Source organism: Fundulus heteroclitus, chromosome 19, assembly GCF_011125445.2.
Source record: "Fundulus heteroclitus isolate FHET01 chromosome 19, MU-UCD_Fhet_4.1, whole genome shotgun sequence".
Classification (NCBI taxonomy): domain Eukaryota; kingdom Metazoa; phylum Chordata; class Actinopteri; order Cyprinodontiformes; family Fundulidae; genus Fundulus; species Fundulus heteroclitus.
The window spans coordinates 3,698,685-3,715,813 of NC_046379.1; the positions used below are offsets into that span (position 1 = coordinate 3,698,685).

The window sequence follows — 17,129 nt, forward strand, 5'->3', positions numbered from 1 at the left end:
CTCAGCTCAGGTGGGAGAATGTGTTGACAGGTGAGTTGTAAGTCGTGCACTTCATAAATCTGGCCTCCATGGAAGAGTTGCAAGGAGAAACCTGGCACATAAAGGAAGTCACAAGCCATGTAGGAGACACAGCCAACATTTGGCCGACACATGGCACCAGGTAGCCCCCAAGGACTGTGGAGCTAAAACAGCGACAGCTTGCAGCGACATTGAAAAGAGGTTTGGCATTGAAAAATTACACAATGAAAAGTCAAACACTGTTAGAAAGTAAAAGCGAATGATGATATTCTCGTTTGCTGCTGCAACTTTTATCCAATGAGATGTTTTCAGCGTCGCTGCAGAGCTCCCTCAGCTACCGCAGCACTACAAGCTGGCACTTTTTTACCGTCGGGGGCGGGGCTACATTGAAGGTACTCCTCACTGGTTTAGCGCCACGTCACTACAATCATTAGCTGTACAATCCATCCATCCATTTTCTGTCACGCCTGTCCGTTGTGGGGTCATAAGGGGTGCTGGTGTCTATCTCCAGCTGTCAATTGACTTTTCAATGTCTTGTTTTTTAATACCAAATCTCTTTATTAATGTCATTGCAAGTGTTTTTTAAATGTTTCATTTTTCAATGTTTGATTTTACAACACCAAATCTCTTTTCAATGTCGCTGCAAGCTGTAACTGCAGCAAAACGGTGAACAACGTAGAAATGGAAACAGCGATTTTCTGCCTGGAAAAGGACTTAAAAACATGTGTGTTATTTTCTTTCCACTATTTAATCATGTACAAAGTTGAGTCACATAAAATCCCAATGAAATACATTTAAGTTTGTGGTTTCAAGGTGAGAAATTTTGATGAATACTTCTGTAATAGTTGTACCGAGCTAGTTGTGCCTCAGTCCGTCCGTCTGACAAAAGCAGCTCAATACACAGAGAGGTATATTATCAGATGTGTAGGCGAGGTGGAGGAGGAACTAAAGCAAAGTGCTGTGAACCTTTAAGCACTGCTTAAGGCCACGGAGCTGCTGTAAAGAAAGAAAATAACACACATTACTGAGAGCTGTAGTTAACGCACACGAGTCTCTGTGAAGTCTGAGCTGCGTTTGGGGCTAAAATGTAAGGTACTTAATAGTTTCACCCTTATCCGTGAAGTTAGGGTTCAGATTCATTCTCCTGCCAATACGTTTTCATTAGAATTATGTTAATTATGCAAACTTTAATCCTTCGGCGCTGCTATACATTTGCAACAAGGATGTCTATAATATGAACGGCTGCCTGGCGGACATGACGGGTGTTGCTGAGTGAAATCACACCGCATGAAAATTTCCATTTCCAACAGGAGGCCATTATATTCCTCAGGTAGATGTTCCCACCCGCAGCACGTGTGTGTGTGGTTAGTCAGATAAAAGATCACCGAAAGCAATAATCAGAACTGGCGTTTCATTGTTTCTCACCCTGTTCTCCCTGCTTTCCACCGCCGTCTAATGGATTGCTTCCTGTTTTTTTGCTAACCACCAAGGTCAGCTGTGATCACCTTGCTGAGTTTCTTCATTAAGAGCAGGTGGCCTGTTGTTACTCCATTTTTCAGGTGATGAATGCTGTAAACCTTCATTAATCAGAAAGGTTGAAGCAGTAGAGCCGTTAACCAAACTACATCCAATGAAATCATATTTTACAGCTCCATTATCTGTGTGTTCGGCCTCAGCAAGTGGCGTGTCCTTCACTTGACAGCAGACCTGCGGCACTCCAGTAGGACCACATATTCAGCTGATCAAAAGGAATAAAGGCGGCGCAGTCACTGCACGACCCGATCAAATCTGTTTGGAAAATAAGATAATGTGCTCTGCAGATGCTGCGCGTGAGTCATGCCGCCGCTGCTAACCGGATTCAGCAAATCACAAACCATTTATAGAATAACAAATGATGCAGTTCGCTCAGAGTGACGTGCACGCTGGAAAATTATCCCCCTGCACGCATGACAAAACACCAAAGGTATCATTTTTGATACACATACTTCTGAGACGTCTTCCTACTCAACGAGGTTGGGACACACTTTGTTATTTGACAGGCTGCCTCTGACCTTAGGGAGGGGTGTGTGAGGATATGCTTCCCTCCTAGGCAGGCGCCTATAGAGCTAGTCTGCCATTACCGGCTCTCACATAGAAAGTACTCCTGGGTTCCTTTTGTGTCTCTGCTCTGTCGGTCCTGTTAGATGGTTATCCGCATTGGGCCTGGTTCTGGTTCTGGTTCTGCTGGAGGTTTCTTCCCAGGGGAGTAAATTCCCAGGAGATCGGGTCTTTTCTTCCCGCGCCGCCCCACGGCTGAGGAACCATCTGCTACAGACCCTGTCACGTTTTAAAACAGTCCTTAAACGCTTCCTTTTTACCAAATATTTATGATAGTCTCATCTAAATGCCTTGTTTTGCTTTTAGTTCTCTTGCATTTAATTACCTCAAAACGTTTACTTGTGTATTTTAATTGCATTTTAATGTTATTGTTCTTTTTTTATTAGTTGTTTTCCTATTGACTGTGGTACTTTGAGATTTGCTGGAAATATAAAGTGCATTACAAATAAAATCAATTATTATTATTATTATTATTATTATTATTATTATTATTATTATTATTATTATTATTATCAATAATAATAATAATAATAATAATAATAATAATAATAATAATAATAATAATAAATTAATTATAATGTGCATGTATATGCACCTGGCTTTATTCAGAACATAACCACTGTGACATGTGTAGTTATCAAATTCCCCTAAAATAACACAGATGAAGAATTTCTTGTATTGTATTTGAATGTTGTTATAAACTGCTGACATTTTGAATTATGGTATACTCAAGCTGTAATATGATGTTATCCTTAATGGTTTTATTAATTTTTTTTATTATTATTATTATTAGTAGTAGTAGTAGTAGTAGTAGTAGTTGTAGTAGTAGTAGTAGTGTTGTTTTGGTGAGGTTTTATGCTTTATCTTGAAGTGTGCTGTGTTCTGTTATACTTCATCTTATTAAAAGGTTGGGAAAGAAAAAAAATACTTCCATCTTTCCTAAACAACAAAAATAGTAAACAAAGCAGTATTATACGAGTAGTTTTATCTTCCAAGCGCTCAGGATGGACTTGCATGATGTTCTTATTACGGTTGAAACGTTACTGAGTAAACAACAATTTTGAGCTCTTTTATTATTTCGAACAGAAAGGTTGTATCCCGACAGTTTTGCTTCCCTGACAAACGTTTATCTGCACGTTGATCGGATTATCAATCAGCATAAATCACCTCTCTCATTCCGACTGTGCTTAATCCGATCATCATATTCAGATTGTCTTGTTTACATGATGCATTTTTATTCCAATCGGCCGTTTGATCCAATTACTTTTGTCCATGTAAACGTAGCTATTGGATCACCTGATTAGCACTATCAGCAGCACCTGCGCTTCTCCAGCGGTGACAAAATCAGGTCAACCTCCTGCACCTGTTACCATGTCAGACTATTTGAAAGCCTCAGCGAGCAGATGTCCAGCGTAACTCGCCTGGCTGTCTCTCCATGTTTTTGACCAAGTTCTGCAGAGGTTTTACCTGCCTGCACCAGCTCGTGGTTCATTCATTTTAAATAAACCTTTTAAATCACAGCACAGATTCTGGTTGGACGTTGGGTTCTTTGATTATCTGTAATATCTAATAGCTGTCAGCTTCTTCAGCTTTTTCTTGGTCAGGGCGATGTTGGCTTGTGAAGAAAAGACAAATATATGATCGATCATTTGTGAAAAGGGTTCTTCTCTTTCTCTGGAGTTGCTGGTCTATTACACCCCCATTGATGCAACCGTCTTAAACGCTGTTCTCAGTTAATGTGTTAATTTTCTGTGTATTATAAGTAACTGCAGTAAAGTCGGGCTAATATTAGGTATCAAGTAAAAGAGGTTTTGACTAATAAATTGCAAGGTATGTACTCTAATTAAGAGCTTTGTTGTCAACCTAAAGTGACAGCTGGTTAATTTCAGCAGTTAATTAACAGTCAGAAAGTAGCAGCTCTGCTGTCCAGTCAGAAATACAGACTTTTACGGTAGAAATAACAGAGTCAAACATCTACAGGATTTATTTCTCAATTGTGACCTTAATCTTAACTCAACTTCTTAGCTTGGATCTCCTAAACGTTCTTATTTGTAAAATATTCAGCTTTCTGCAAAGAAAGGTCTTCAGTCGGACGTAGCAGAGCTGCAGACGCTGAAATGAAGGACTTTAGGTTTGTGAGCAGAGATTAATTTACGTTCTGCATCACAACAGCTAAACTGACCCAAGTGAGTGATACAAACACATAGATAAATAATCTTTGACTCCTAACGTTATTTTAATGAGCAGAGTTATTTTGAGAAGTGCTGCGATCTTCTCCTTCCTTGACCTTTGCCCTGTTTGACAACAAGACCAGATTCTGATGTTCAGTCAGCGGCTAGAAATCCGTCAGCGATGGCTACATTCATCCCCTAACGTCTGACTGTAAACTCCTGATAACGTTTGGCTTCCTCGTCTTCTTGGTATCTGCCTTCATCTAGAGGCTGTCGAGCGCTGGGCTTCCTGTGCCTAAATCTCAGAGACATGTTTTTACCCTCAGCGTTCACCCAGATCTAACCAAAGACCGCTCTGCTTTCAGTCTTTTCTCAAGTCAAAAATTCACAATCATGCAAAACATGCATGCTAAAACCTCTTCACCCTTTACTGCACCAACTCACCCTGAATTCAGTTTTCTGAGACTTTTTTTCATTTTTTGGTCCACCTAGCAAAATCCACAGAAATGTCAGCATCTATTCAGCTGTGATGGATAAAACTTGTGCAGTGAAACAGTGTTTGGATTCTAACATCCCAACCAGCCACATGGTTTCCTCATGTTAGCAGCGTCAGTCTCCAGTGGGAACTGCTTATTTTGTTTGTTGTGCGAAGACCGGAGCCTGTTGTCCTCGGGTTTGTTGCTCTCCATCACAAAATATATCTCAGCATATGTCAGAATTCCTTTCAGTCGCCTCGTTCCTGTTAACGGTGGCCAAAACGTGCCATTTAGATTCCTCCGTTCCCCAAAATCTGCATCTACAACCTTAAAGAAAGGTTACCTATAACATCTATGCATCCTCTGTGCTCTGCTCTTTTGTCTCAATCTATCCGCCTGTTTGCAATGTATTTATAGGTGTTTATACACTGCAGACTTTTTTTTTAAATCTTATTACTTGACTTCTGTGTTATTGTATAAGTAAGCATTGTGCAGAAATCCAGTCAAATTCCTTTTATGCGTGCACATACCTGGCAAATAAAGCTGATTCTGATCATTTTCCTTTTCAAAAACTTGCTCCAGTCAGATAGATGTCCAACACAAGGAAAATCTTGTGAATCCTTCGTTTTCTCCTGCATTTAAAACGACTGTCAAGCAGTCCACGGCGCATTTATTTTATGATGCTTGTCTATTGCAATTTTATTTTCATGGACATTTTGCATTAAAGGAATATATTTAGAACCAATACTTAAAGATTATGTGCTTTTGTTTTTCATTCCTGAACTCAGAAATCTTTGTTAAAAACATTTACTTCCTGTTTCTTCTTTTTACCTTTGTACAAATTTCTTGCACACATTAGAAACCTTCTGACACAAAGAAGGACGTTAACGTTAAATGAAATTAGGGAAAACATGAAGATACTGCTGGTACCCAGGAGGAAGATATCGACCGTCCAGTCAATGAAGGAGTTTGTATTCTGAGTGAATTTACATTTTTATTTCAATGACATTAATTAACAAAATAACTGCAACACTTTATACATAAAACTAGGATGCAACGATTATGAGCGACGCTGCCAAACCCGTATTTTAGCCTGCCGGTTATTTATTAAAGGAGAGTTCTTACTCTTCATCAGGGACAAAGTAGTTCTTTTGTCCGTTTCCATATTAGGAAAACCTTTTTTCTACCGTTTGGTGTTCGCAGAGAAAAAAAATGAAATCTCTGTTTCATCCTGTCTTTTGTGAACGTGGACACTGGTTGCTGCGGCTCTGCGAGGTGCCGACCACACCTGTCTGCACAGAACGCAGCTTGTCCCTGTTAGGCGACCAGTTACCGGGGGGGGAGAGGTCAGAATCTCCTGCTGGTGCTGAAACAGTGAGCTCTGTGGTGTTAAGCCACAGCATGAGATTGTTTTGTTGAATGCTAGGACACCGTATCATGGCGACTAAACAGCTTCAGCCTCTGTCAGGTATTTGTGTCAGCCTCTGTGTGCTGAGATCTCATTGGCTGGGAAGAAAACGTGCATTGTTTGACAAATTTTACTGAATTTGTCAAGAACAGGGATTTAGCACCAAGGTGAAGTCCCCTCCATCTATAAATGTGGTTGTAGGTTGGGCCGAACATGCAGAGAAGAAAGACATTCAACATTTGGGGCCTTACATATTAGAAATGCACAGCTTTGTGTTCTGTATGGGTGTATTGATCATTATAAATCTACCTTCTGAATCGGTAAATACATCCTCACAGATATAGTTTATCCTATCACTAGTTAAAATGGCTAACCCCTCCTGTTTACGTGTGTTTCGTGCAGCAAGACGACATCTGCTTGTAGATAGCTCAGGTTGTCCAAGATTTGAATTTTTTTTGTTTGTTTTTTTTTTACCTAAAACCTTAAATGTTCATAGTCACAACCCTCTATTTAAACTGATTTCCTGAATGAAACCTAAATAAAGTACAATGAATAGGCAATAGAAGATGTGTGCACATGGAACTTGAGATAAAAGTAATAAAAGAACGCAGTGGAGAAAAAAAATATATATCTTATTGTGAAACTGTCGATCTGATCTTGTGGTCGGTATGAATCACTATTACTCAACGTGGACATGCACGTATGACCCTGTGTTAGAGCACAAAACAGCCTTCCTGGATAACAAGATGAATACGTGGCTTTGAAAATAAATGAAACACAATGACAGAAAAAAAGAGAGAGAGAGAGAGACTGAGAGGGGAAGAGGAAGACAGATATAAAAGAAATTCAGCAGAACATCCAAGCAGGGTGGGGGCGTGAAGAGACACTTAGGACCATGCTTAAACTAAACACACTGATCCTGCAGTGTGATGATTATTATTAGGAGCCTAGAAAATGGGGGAAAGAAAAGATTACATATATGTATTCACATCCACACACACAGTGTCATGTATGTGTCCGGTTGACAGATCTGAGTGCAGATTTTTGTGCTGGTTTAGTGTTTCCTCTCCTACAGCTGGCTGGTGTTCCTCATCAAGGAGGGCATTAGGAGGACCTGGAGCCGTCGGGAGTGTTTGCTCACCTTGTGTGCTAACCTCACCTGAGGAGCTTTCTTGGTTCCAGTTTAATTTCTACTTACCCTGCTTCCTGTTTCCTCTGTCCAGGATTGCTCAGGTGTTCGTGCTGCTTCTCATTCAGCTCTGATCTGCTGTGGCATGTTCTGTGGATAACTGTGGAGCTCCTCCGAGTTCCTCTCCTGTGAGTTTTTCCTCCCTCCTGGCTCCCTGGGAGGCCTGCAGACCCCTCGCTGCTCTTAACCCTCCAGCGGTCGTCGTTCCTCCACACCGACCCACCTGCAGGAACATAACCAAAGACAGAGATTTAACACAAATCTCCACGCCGACTAGCGGCCGCAGATCCCTGTGCAGCGACTCGCTCTTCCTCTGAACCCGCCCGTCCTCGCATCGTAAAGCCGGGCGTACACTGTACGATATTTTCAGTCGTTGTACTCAGACACAGCTCAAACTGTATGAGGAAACCGCAGAGTTTAAAAGTTCACAGCTCTCCATGTCTATTCTTACTGTACGGTCTGACGCTCTGATGTGATCTGACTGCTCACATTGTAAGTTCAAAAACCACAAGTCGGGCTCAGCGCTGTAGAGAGATGGCGCTACTAGGACTCGTCTATCCGGAAGCCCAATTGAAACTGTAGAAGAAGAAAAAGACAGAAGTGTTGATGCTCTCTGTTAAATATGAAGCTCACTAGAACAAAACGTGCTGCCTTGGTAATTCTACGAGTTTCTCCTCCGTAGTTTGACTCCATGTCACACGTACCGCCGTCATGCTTCTCTCTACTCCTGTGTTTTCATCTGAGAAGAAGAAGAAGAATTCCTTTGTTTGCACATGCTCAGTGCGTGAGATTGGGGTTAATCGGCTCCTAGACGCTCGTAGCTCTGCTTCAGCAGCAGGAGGCGCTCACGATCTCCTCACGAGGGCCGACTGAATGTCAGACATGTTTGATTTTCATCCAACCGTCCGATTTCTGATCGGGAGGTGGTCGTGAGAAGCTAATCGCCCCTCGTTACCCCCTGGATACTACAAGACGCAGGACGCACCATGCAGCTGAAACTCGGCCCAACCTAAAAAATTCTCGCACGTCTGGAGAATCAGCCCAAAAAGGGCAAAAACTTGCGCAGTATATGCCCCCCCACCCCCACCCCCCGCCTGCTGTCAGTTTCTAACCCAGTTTGTTTGACGGCTCACCTGCTACTACCATCTAATGTAGAACAGATTACTAGATCAATGTGAGCTTCTGTGCTTTTTTGTCTCTCTTGTTGTGTCTCTGCTCTGTCTTCTGTAACCCCAGTCGGTCGAGGCAGATGACCGTTCATACTGAGCCCGGTTCTGCCGGAGGTTTTCCTTCCCGTTAATGGGGAGTTTTTCTTCCCACTGTCGCTTCATGCTTGCTCAGTATGAGGGATTGCAGCAAAGCCATGTACAATGCAGATGACTCTCCCTGTGGCTCTACGGTTCTTCAGGAGTGAATGCTGCTTGTCGGGACTTTGATGCAATCAACTGGTTTCCTTATATAGGACATTTTTGACCAATGTGTATAATCTGACCCAATCTGTATAATATGATTGAACTTGACTTTGTAAAGTGCCTTGAGATGACATGTTTCATGATTTGGCGCTATATAAATAAAATTGAATTGAATTGAATTGAATTGAATTGAATTGAATTGAATTGAATTTAATTGAATTTGTGACCAGAGCCTTCCCTTTAGTCCTCCCTGCCATCTCTCCATTAGTTTCCATTAATCATTTAAACTTTTACTCTGCCTCTGTACTTGCTGTCCTGCTGGTCTAGCCGTATCATTTCTACATATTTGGGACTTTGGTGAGCCTCAGTGAAAAACGGTAACCATGAAACAGTGGTGAACCCTTGTAGAACTGATTGGCTACCGAAATCACTCCAAGAGCTCAACAAGGACTCATCCAGGAGGTCAAACATCCCAGAACATATCCTGCAGGGCTCCGTCAGAGTACATTTAATCATTGCTGTCGTTTATGCGCCCATTGGCAGCGTCATGAACCCCAGGTTTCCTACAGACGTGTGAATTTGTGAATGTGACTCTACTTATTAAGCTCTTGGAGCTGTCGCTGTAACTGCAAAAGCCTTATTTCAGTCCATTACTTTTCGGAAAGTGTAGATCCTGTTAAATCTATTTTGAAGGCAGCATTTAAAAAAAAGAACACTGTACTGATAGCTCAGCATAGTGATGGTGGTGTGAGGCCTTGGGCTACTTCAATGACGAGCTGAGATTCTCCACAATGCCCAGCCAACAGTTTGCAACCTTTCGTTTTATGCCCAGGACATCGTCGACAACAGAAAACAGCAGATCCACAGCTGAAAAACGGCGTTCCTGCATGAAAACCCTCCAATCTGAAGAATTTTTTTTAAATCAGCAAAGTTTGGGCCAAAATTCCTCCTCAGTCAAGTAAAATACTCATTTGATGTCAGATGTTGCTGCCATGGCAGCAATTTGGGTTTAAAGGGCGAAAACTTTAGAAAAAGGGCCATTTGTGTCTTCCCCTTTAATAAATAAAAAAATAAATAAAAACTCTATTTTGTATTAAAGGTTATCTCTGTCTGAGATTAAACTTTTCTTGATGATTTGAACTAATTGAGTTTGACAAAAACGGCATCTCACTCTTTAATCACTTTTGGGTAATGAAATGTGCCAATGTCTCACTCTTTCATCGCTTTTAGGTAATGAAATGTGTAAATATCTCACCCTTTCATCACTTCTGTGTAATTAAACATGTCAACGTCTCACTTTTTCATCACTTCTAGGTAATGAAATGTGAAAATCTCTCACTCTTTCATCACTTCTGGGTAATGAAACATGCCAATGTCTCACTCTTCCATCATGTATATTAATGAAACATGTCAACATCTCACTCTTTTTCTCATTTTTAGATAATGAAATTTGTCAATGTCTCACTCTTTCATCACTTCTAGGTAATGAAAGCGTGAGATGTCGGCACGCTAATCTGGATTAACCAGCAGGAACAGTTATTTGGGGGGGGGGGGGGGGATTTCATCCGCTATCTTTTGAATCGCTGCCCCTTTCTAGCCTTCAGCACATCTGACACTGGCATGAGAAATTCAAAGAAGAGACTTTGTTCAAATATACTCATCTTTCATGCATATTAAAATTCTCATGGAGAAGCCCATGGGAGGGGTGTGCTTATGTGTTTGCTGACATTATGAGGGCAGAAGAGCTTTTCCCACCGTCATATCTCACTGATATCTGACAGCTGCTGATCAAATAGATGTGTACTCCTCCCAGAGGAAGGCAAGCAGGGAAATTAGAAGGACTGGAAGATGGTGGCGAATCCACGCAGGATGGAAATAAAAACTCATTCTTTAATATATTTTCCAAAGCATTTTGAGCCACAAGACGCTGCTTAATATGATTTTGCCAGCATTTTATAATAATCTCTCGTATTGCGTTAGAAAGTCTTCCTTACGGAACATCGTTTACAGACATACATGAAAAGGCTTTATTTCACACATTTACGTCACACTTTTAACTATTTTAATAAAGATAAACAATCTTCTCTGTTGCATTGCACATTAAATCAGAGTCTGCAGCCACGATACTGCAGATGCAGATTTAACGCAGCAGACAGGCCAACGCTTGCTCAGTGAAACAGGGTGCTGTTTGTTCAGCAAAACTAAAATCATCACGGCATCAATGCTTGGCAAATATCAGATGCGGTGCTTTTTGTTTGAGATTGATTTTTATGTGACTGTGTTCCTGCTGCAGGGCGCAGCTTGCAGCTTTTCTGTTTCTGTTCGGTTTTGTTCCCATGTTTCTCTCCAGGCAGTCGGTCAGGGGAGCAGAAGGCAGTCTGTGATCACGACAAAAGCAAGTTCACACCTTTGCATCGCTTCAACACGGATGTCTACGTTATGGATTCATTAGATGCATAAATAAACTGATCGGTATGTCAAATAATGACAAATCTGATCGTTTTTGATCCAGTTGATTAAATGCTTCATTCAGCATCAGCCAGCAGGATGTGTACCGATGCACTTTTTTTGAGTTTGATAAATAAAGCACAGAAGTTTACGGACAAATACTCTGATGCATGAAAGGGGATGACCTTGCAACTCTTTCAGTTTCTTTTTGACTCATAGCTGCTACCTACACATCAGTGATCCTGCAGAACATTTTCCCCTTAATTATGTCATAGCTCTAAGATTAATATATCTAAGATTTGTCTAAGTCGGCAGGTCAGCGACTGGCCAGGAACAGCCTGACCCATGCATTTCCTGACAGAGCCTTTTTTTGAACATCTAATAAAAATAACAATCTGGTTCATTCAGCCATGAAGCGACTAGAACAGCAGCACACCAAATGTTGCTGATCTGTGCTGGTGACGTTCATCCACACACGGATGCAGACCAACGCTCATTCATCCCAGGCGGTAAGTTCATTAATGAACGCTCAGTACAAGATGAACAGAAACCAGGTTCTTCACTGTAGGTTCTGGGATAGTGTAAGCAGGGGAAGGAGGGGCATGTTTCCCTTGCTTTAGTTCCCCTTTAAGCTGGAGGATGCTAATTCTGGCAGCAGCTGCTTTTAATTAAGTTTACAAAATAGTGTTTTTTTTCCTTTATAAATGACAGCTGTTTTGTAATTAATGGTATAATTTCTTTATTTCTCTATGGCAAGTTGCGGATGAGTGCAATGTGTGTCGATGCAGGAAAACCCTGGGACCAAAGCCAATTTCTCCCAAGTGAGACAAAGAAGGGTATGACTTTGAAAACAGAGCAAGTTTCAGTCTTTGTCCAAATTCTTCTTGAAAATCTCATTAAAATAGCAGCTGTTAAATCAAAATAGTTTATCCTATTTATTGGTTCAGAGTAAAAAAAAATTCAATTCCACTTGGACACAAATGATATCCCATTGGAATTAAATTATAGTTTTTCCTCTTTTCATGCAAATCAGATGAGGTTTGCAGGTCTTGCAATTAAAGCTGTATAGTAAATAGCAAAGTGGGCGCTGTTCGCTTCGCTCCTTCGCCATTCAGACATTTGTAGTCTTCCTGGCATTTTGTCCATTTCTACTTCCATGAATAAACCATTTCAAGCCCATACATATGAGTTTATTCTGTGTTATAGTCAAGTGTTTTCCTAGTTCAGAAAGACGAATGGCCATAAAAACAACCTCATCCCAGATATTGTTTAATCTACCAGTATATTACTGTCTGTTCCCATTTATTTTGGCTCTAATCTCCATTTGGGCCCTCTGATTATCACAAAATATGACAGATTATGACGCCTGATCATAAGTCTGAGTAACCCCCTGGGGGCAGATATTTTTATTGCATTCACAAAAGCACATTCCCCCACAGTAGACAATGAGTAGATCATACGAAAAAGAAGACGGATCGAACGCATGGCACAGTTTCATGCCAGAAAGAGATGGGTATGAAAGATTTTAGCAGACAGACTAAAGTATTTATTCAATATCAATTTTCATTCCTGGTTGATGTATTTTTTGCCTTTGAGGACACTTCAGGTCAGAGTAAATGCTGTTTTATCTGAGCCCCTTTGTTCTTCCACTGGTACTCCCCTAAGATGGAGTCCTTTCCCCTCCTGTTTCGTTTTCTATACAAACGACAACCAGAGCCCTCCCACCATTCTCAAATCTGCAGACGACTCTGTCATTGTGTCACTCTTCAGCAGTGAGAAGTCTGACCATGGCCTGGAATCACTATTACACAACGTGGACATGCACGTGTGACCCTGTGTGCGTGCAGAAAGCAGCGTACCTGGATAAGTAGATGAACAAGTGGCTTTGAAAATAAATGCAACACAATGACATGAAAAATAAGAGAGACAGCCTAAGAGAAGAAGAGAGAGAGAGAGAAATAAAAGAAAATCCAGCAGAATGCGCCTGAATGAACGTTGTGACCTCTATAAAACCAGATCTTCAAAGACGGCTAAGATCATCCCGGCTGACCGCAGCCAATCTTTATGGGCAGAATATCCCCCGCTGCCTTCAGGATGGAGCTACACGGTAGAACAGACAGGCTCTTTTATTTCCGCTGCTGTCAGCTTGGTGAATTTAGCGATCTGATGATGAACCAAGACCTTTTATTCGTTTTTATTATGTTGCTGCTGTGCTTGTCTACACAACAAATTGTTCCTCTGTGATAAGAAAGTCAACCTTGAACCCTGAAACCACCAAAGCTGCGTAGGTCTGAAATGGCAAGGGGGCAAGATGACCAGCAAACAACCAAAATGAATGAGAATAGGATTTAATACAAAACTTTCAGATAATAGCAATGAAGGATTTTATTGAATGACTTGATATTAGCGCTTTTAATTACTTACTATCTCCATAATTCATCGAACCATTTAACTACAGCAAAAATAAATAAACTGGTCCACCGTGGTTTAAGAGCCATGGTTAGTTTATAAGTATGAACTGTAAACAGCAAAAAAAATGAAAGGGTAAAATGTAAGAAAGTCTCAATAATTTACCAATGAGGGGAATTTAATCGGACATCCCGGAGTTTTATATAAAACAAACATATTAATCTTTATAAATCTTTTATAGATTTTTTTTTCCCCCAGTTTGGTGAAACAGTTCAGGACCTGCAGCAGTTGAAGCGGACCAGTTTTTGGAAAGCCTTCTTGAAGTCCTCGTTGGACATGGTGTAAATGATGGGGTTGATCAGAGAGTTCAGGTATCCCAGCCAGGTGAAAAAGTCGAACAGCTCGGGGTTCAGACACGTCTCACACGTGGCCACCAGTAAGGTGTAAATGAAAAACGGAAGCCAGCAGATGATATACGCGCCCAGGATGATCCCCAGCGTCTTGGTCGCTTTCCTTTCTCTGGCCGCAGAAATGCGCTTTTTCTCCAAGAGCGCGTCCGACACCGTGACTTTCACCTGGTTCTCGCTGGTTGCAGAGCCGGTGTCGCTGGACGGGGTGTCGTGCCTCCCGCACTGCAGCGACGTGGTGGAGGCCACGGACCCAGGGGAGTTGGTGACCAGGTGCGCAGAGGTCAGTCTCTTCCCAGCCTTCTTTGGAGACTGTTTCAGAATGCGCTTGCGAGCCTCCACGTATATCCTCCCGTACAAGACGATGAGGAGCAGGGTGGGGATGTAGAACGCCCCGAAGGTGGAATAGATGGTGTAAAAGATGTGGTCCGTGTTGACGCTGCAGCTGGTCAGCTCATCCGCCTTCACCTGCCTCCAGAAGAGAGGCGGGAGGGAGATGGAGATGGCGATGACCCAAGCCGTGGCCACCATGCCGGCTGCGCGTCCCGGCGTCCGCTTTTTGGAGTACTCCACTGCGTCCGTGATGGCCCAGTACCTATCCAGCGCTATTACGCACAGATGCAGGATCGACGCGGTGCAGCACGTTATGTCCGAGGAGAGCCAGATGTCGCAGACGATCTGGCCGAGCGTCCAGGTGTGGATCACCGTGTACAGGACGCAGATGGGCATCACCAGAATGGACACCAGGAGGTCGGTCACCGCCAGAGAGGCAATCAGGAAGTTCGCCGGAGTTTGCAGCTTCTTCGACTGGGAAATGGTTGCAATGACAAAGGCGTTGGATAGAGTGGTGGCGAGCGTAATGGCCGAGAGGATCGCAGCCAGAGAAATCTGATAGGCGAGGCTCTCTGCGCTCTCGGCTGCGGATGGTAAGTGTGAGACGAAGCTGTCATTGGAGGCGTTCAGCGGCTGAGTTGGCTCGAGTTGCCCAGAAATCTCCATAACTTCCACTTTTATTTCATCCACCGATGCTGGTCATCTCTGGAGGCCGCTGCGTGCCAGCCAGCCAGGGAAGTGGCACAGCTAGATAGAAACAAATAAATGCTTATCCATACTTTCTGTTTTTATTCGTGTTCGGCTGGAAAAATGCAGAACCAGATGTCCATAAATCTTTTTCATTTTTTTTCTCTCTTTTATCCACAAAATAACTTTCTAACTGCGATCGCGCTCAAAGAGACAGAAAAGGTTGGAGAGGAAACGTAGAGCGGTGCGTCCGGATGTTTCAACATCTGGGAGCATGTCTCAATCGATCCGCACGTAGACCAGATGCTTTCCAGAGGAGTGACTCCTTGGGCCCCTTGTGGCTGAATGGAGATGCGACCTGACGCCTCATTTTATATAGACTCTGACATCAAGCAAGTGCCACTGATCACAACCTTGTTCTCTCTCTCTCTCTCTCTCTGGAGGAGAAGGTTCTCTGCTGGGTCATAGTGCCCAGTGTTTCCCTTTTAGTATACAACATGATCACTGCTGGTTCTTGATATCGGTGACATGGCTCTCCACCCAGGGCAGTACAGCTTTGGGGGTGGCGTGAGAGAAGGAATGTAATAAATACATGGCATAGATTCTCTAGGTTATTTGAATGTCCATTCAGTGGGGAGTAGACACCCCTGCTGTGTAAGCACCGACAACAGAACCGGGTATGTCACCGATTTTGGCATCTGAATCAGATGTGTATCAGATAGTATCAGATCTGGTAATAAATAAAATATGTTTTCTTTGTTTTTTCAAGGAATTAAGACTGCATTCGAGCATCTCTGGTTTCAAATCCAAAACATTTTCTTTATTTTGAGTCTGAACTGGATATAATTCAGTTCAGTTTGTTCATTTGGTGTCAGTTAACAACACATCATCTCAAGGTACTTTACTGAATCAAATCAATCAGATCATCCAGGTTGGTGAGAAAGTTTCCTCTCTAAGGAAACCCAGCAGGTTGCATCAAGTCTCTCCAAGCAGCATTCACTCCTCCTGAAAGAGCGTAGAGCCACAGTGGACAGTCGTCTGCATTGTGGATGGCTTTGCAGCAATCCCTCATACTGAGCATGCATGAAGCGACAGTGGAGAGGATGGTAAAAGTGCTCTGGCAACACTGGCTCCACCAGTGGGGCTCGTATTGAGTTACACAGCTAAGCAGAAAAGCTCTGAGACCGTTTTCAAGTGTAGAGAGTGAGAGAGAGCGCATGCAGGTAGTTGGAGTAAAAGCTCAGCCATCAGCTATGTCTAGGAGAAAAAAAGAGTTACGCTCTGAAAGACAGCGGCAACTGTATCATCTAAAGAAGAACATGGAGTAGTTGGCCGATGCCCCCCCCCCCCCCCCCCCCTTCCCTCTTCCAGGACGGTGTTACAGCTAAACTGAATAGGTTTGATGTTTAAAAGACAGTTTTTCTATTCATGAATCTTTCTGAAACCTTTTCTCTCTATTTGGAAACAAAACAGAGCAAAACATAGCAGTGTTTTATAGAACTACTGTAGAATGAGGCAAGCTTTAAAGTCACTGCTTCAACCTGGACTAAAATATTCAACACTGGGGGAAAAAAATGATTCAAGACACAATTAGAGATTTGTGAAACGCCTTAGGTTTTTTAAATATTGTATAGATTTAAGTATAGAAGAACATATTTCTATTCTAAACTATTGAGTAAAAGGCTACTGTTATTGGTGAATGGTTTGCAAAAACAGTTTCTGGGCTGTTCTTGGGTTTTACAAATGACTCTCCTGATTCAAACGTTGTACAAAAGCTTTAGTTAGAGATGCACAATATTTCAAATTGCAGTTACCACTTCACTACCAAGGTCACTGACTGAAATACCATAAACCTCATAAGAGTGAAGGGAAAAGATTGATGATGGAAAAGTCAAAGAATTACAAAAATGTTAGTTATTTGAGAAAAAATAGTTTGCAATTTCATTTTTACCAATGACTCACTTTCACAGGTAACATTTGGTTGTGCCTCACATTTATGTGGCATTTATAGTTATTAATGGAACCTCAGAAGGGTTAATAATCCCCCTAGTCTGCAGGGATAAAATGTAATAAG

General features: G+C 42.1%; 1 protein-coding gene across 1 annotated transcript; it reads right to left on the reverse strand.

The window, feature by feature from the left end:
• Positions 1–12,596: 12,596 nt before the first annotated feature.
• Positions 12,597–15,459, reverse strand: htr1b (5-hydroxytryptamine (serotonin) receptor 1B). Its single transcript, XM_012867784.3, has one exon. It carries the CDS (start codon positions 15,032–15,034, stop codon positions 13,901–13,903), a length of 1,134 nt encoding a protein of 377 aa, XP_012723238.2. The 5' UTR covers positions 15,035–15,459; the 3' UTR covers positions 12,597–13,900.
• Positions 15,460–17,129: the final 1,670 nt, after the last annotated feature.

Excerpts from the sequence above, each read along its gene's own strand:
- htr1b (XM_012867784.3), bottom strand. The coding sequence starts at position 15,034 with ATGGAGATTTCTGGGCAACTCGAGCCAACTCAGCCGCTGAACGCCTCC.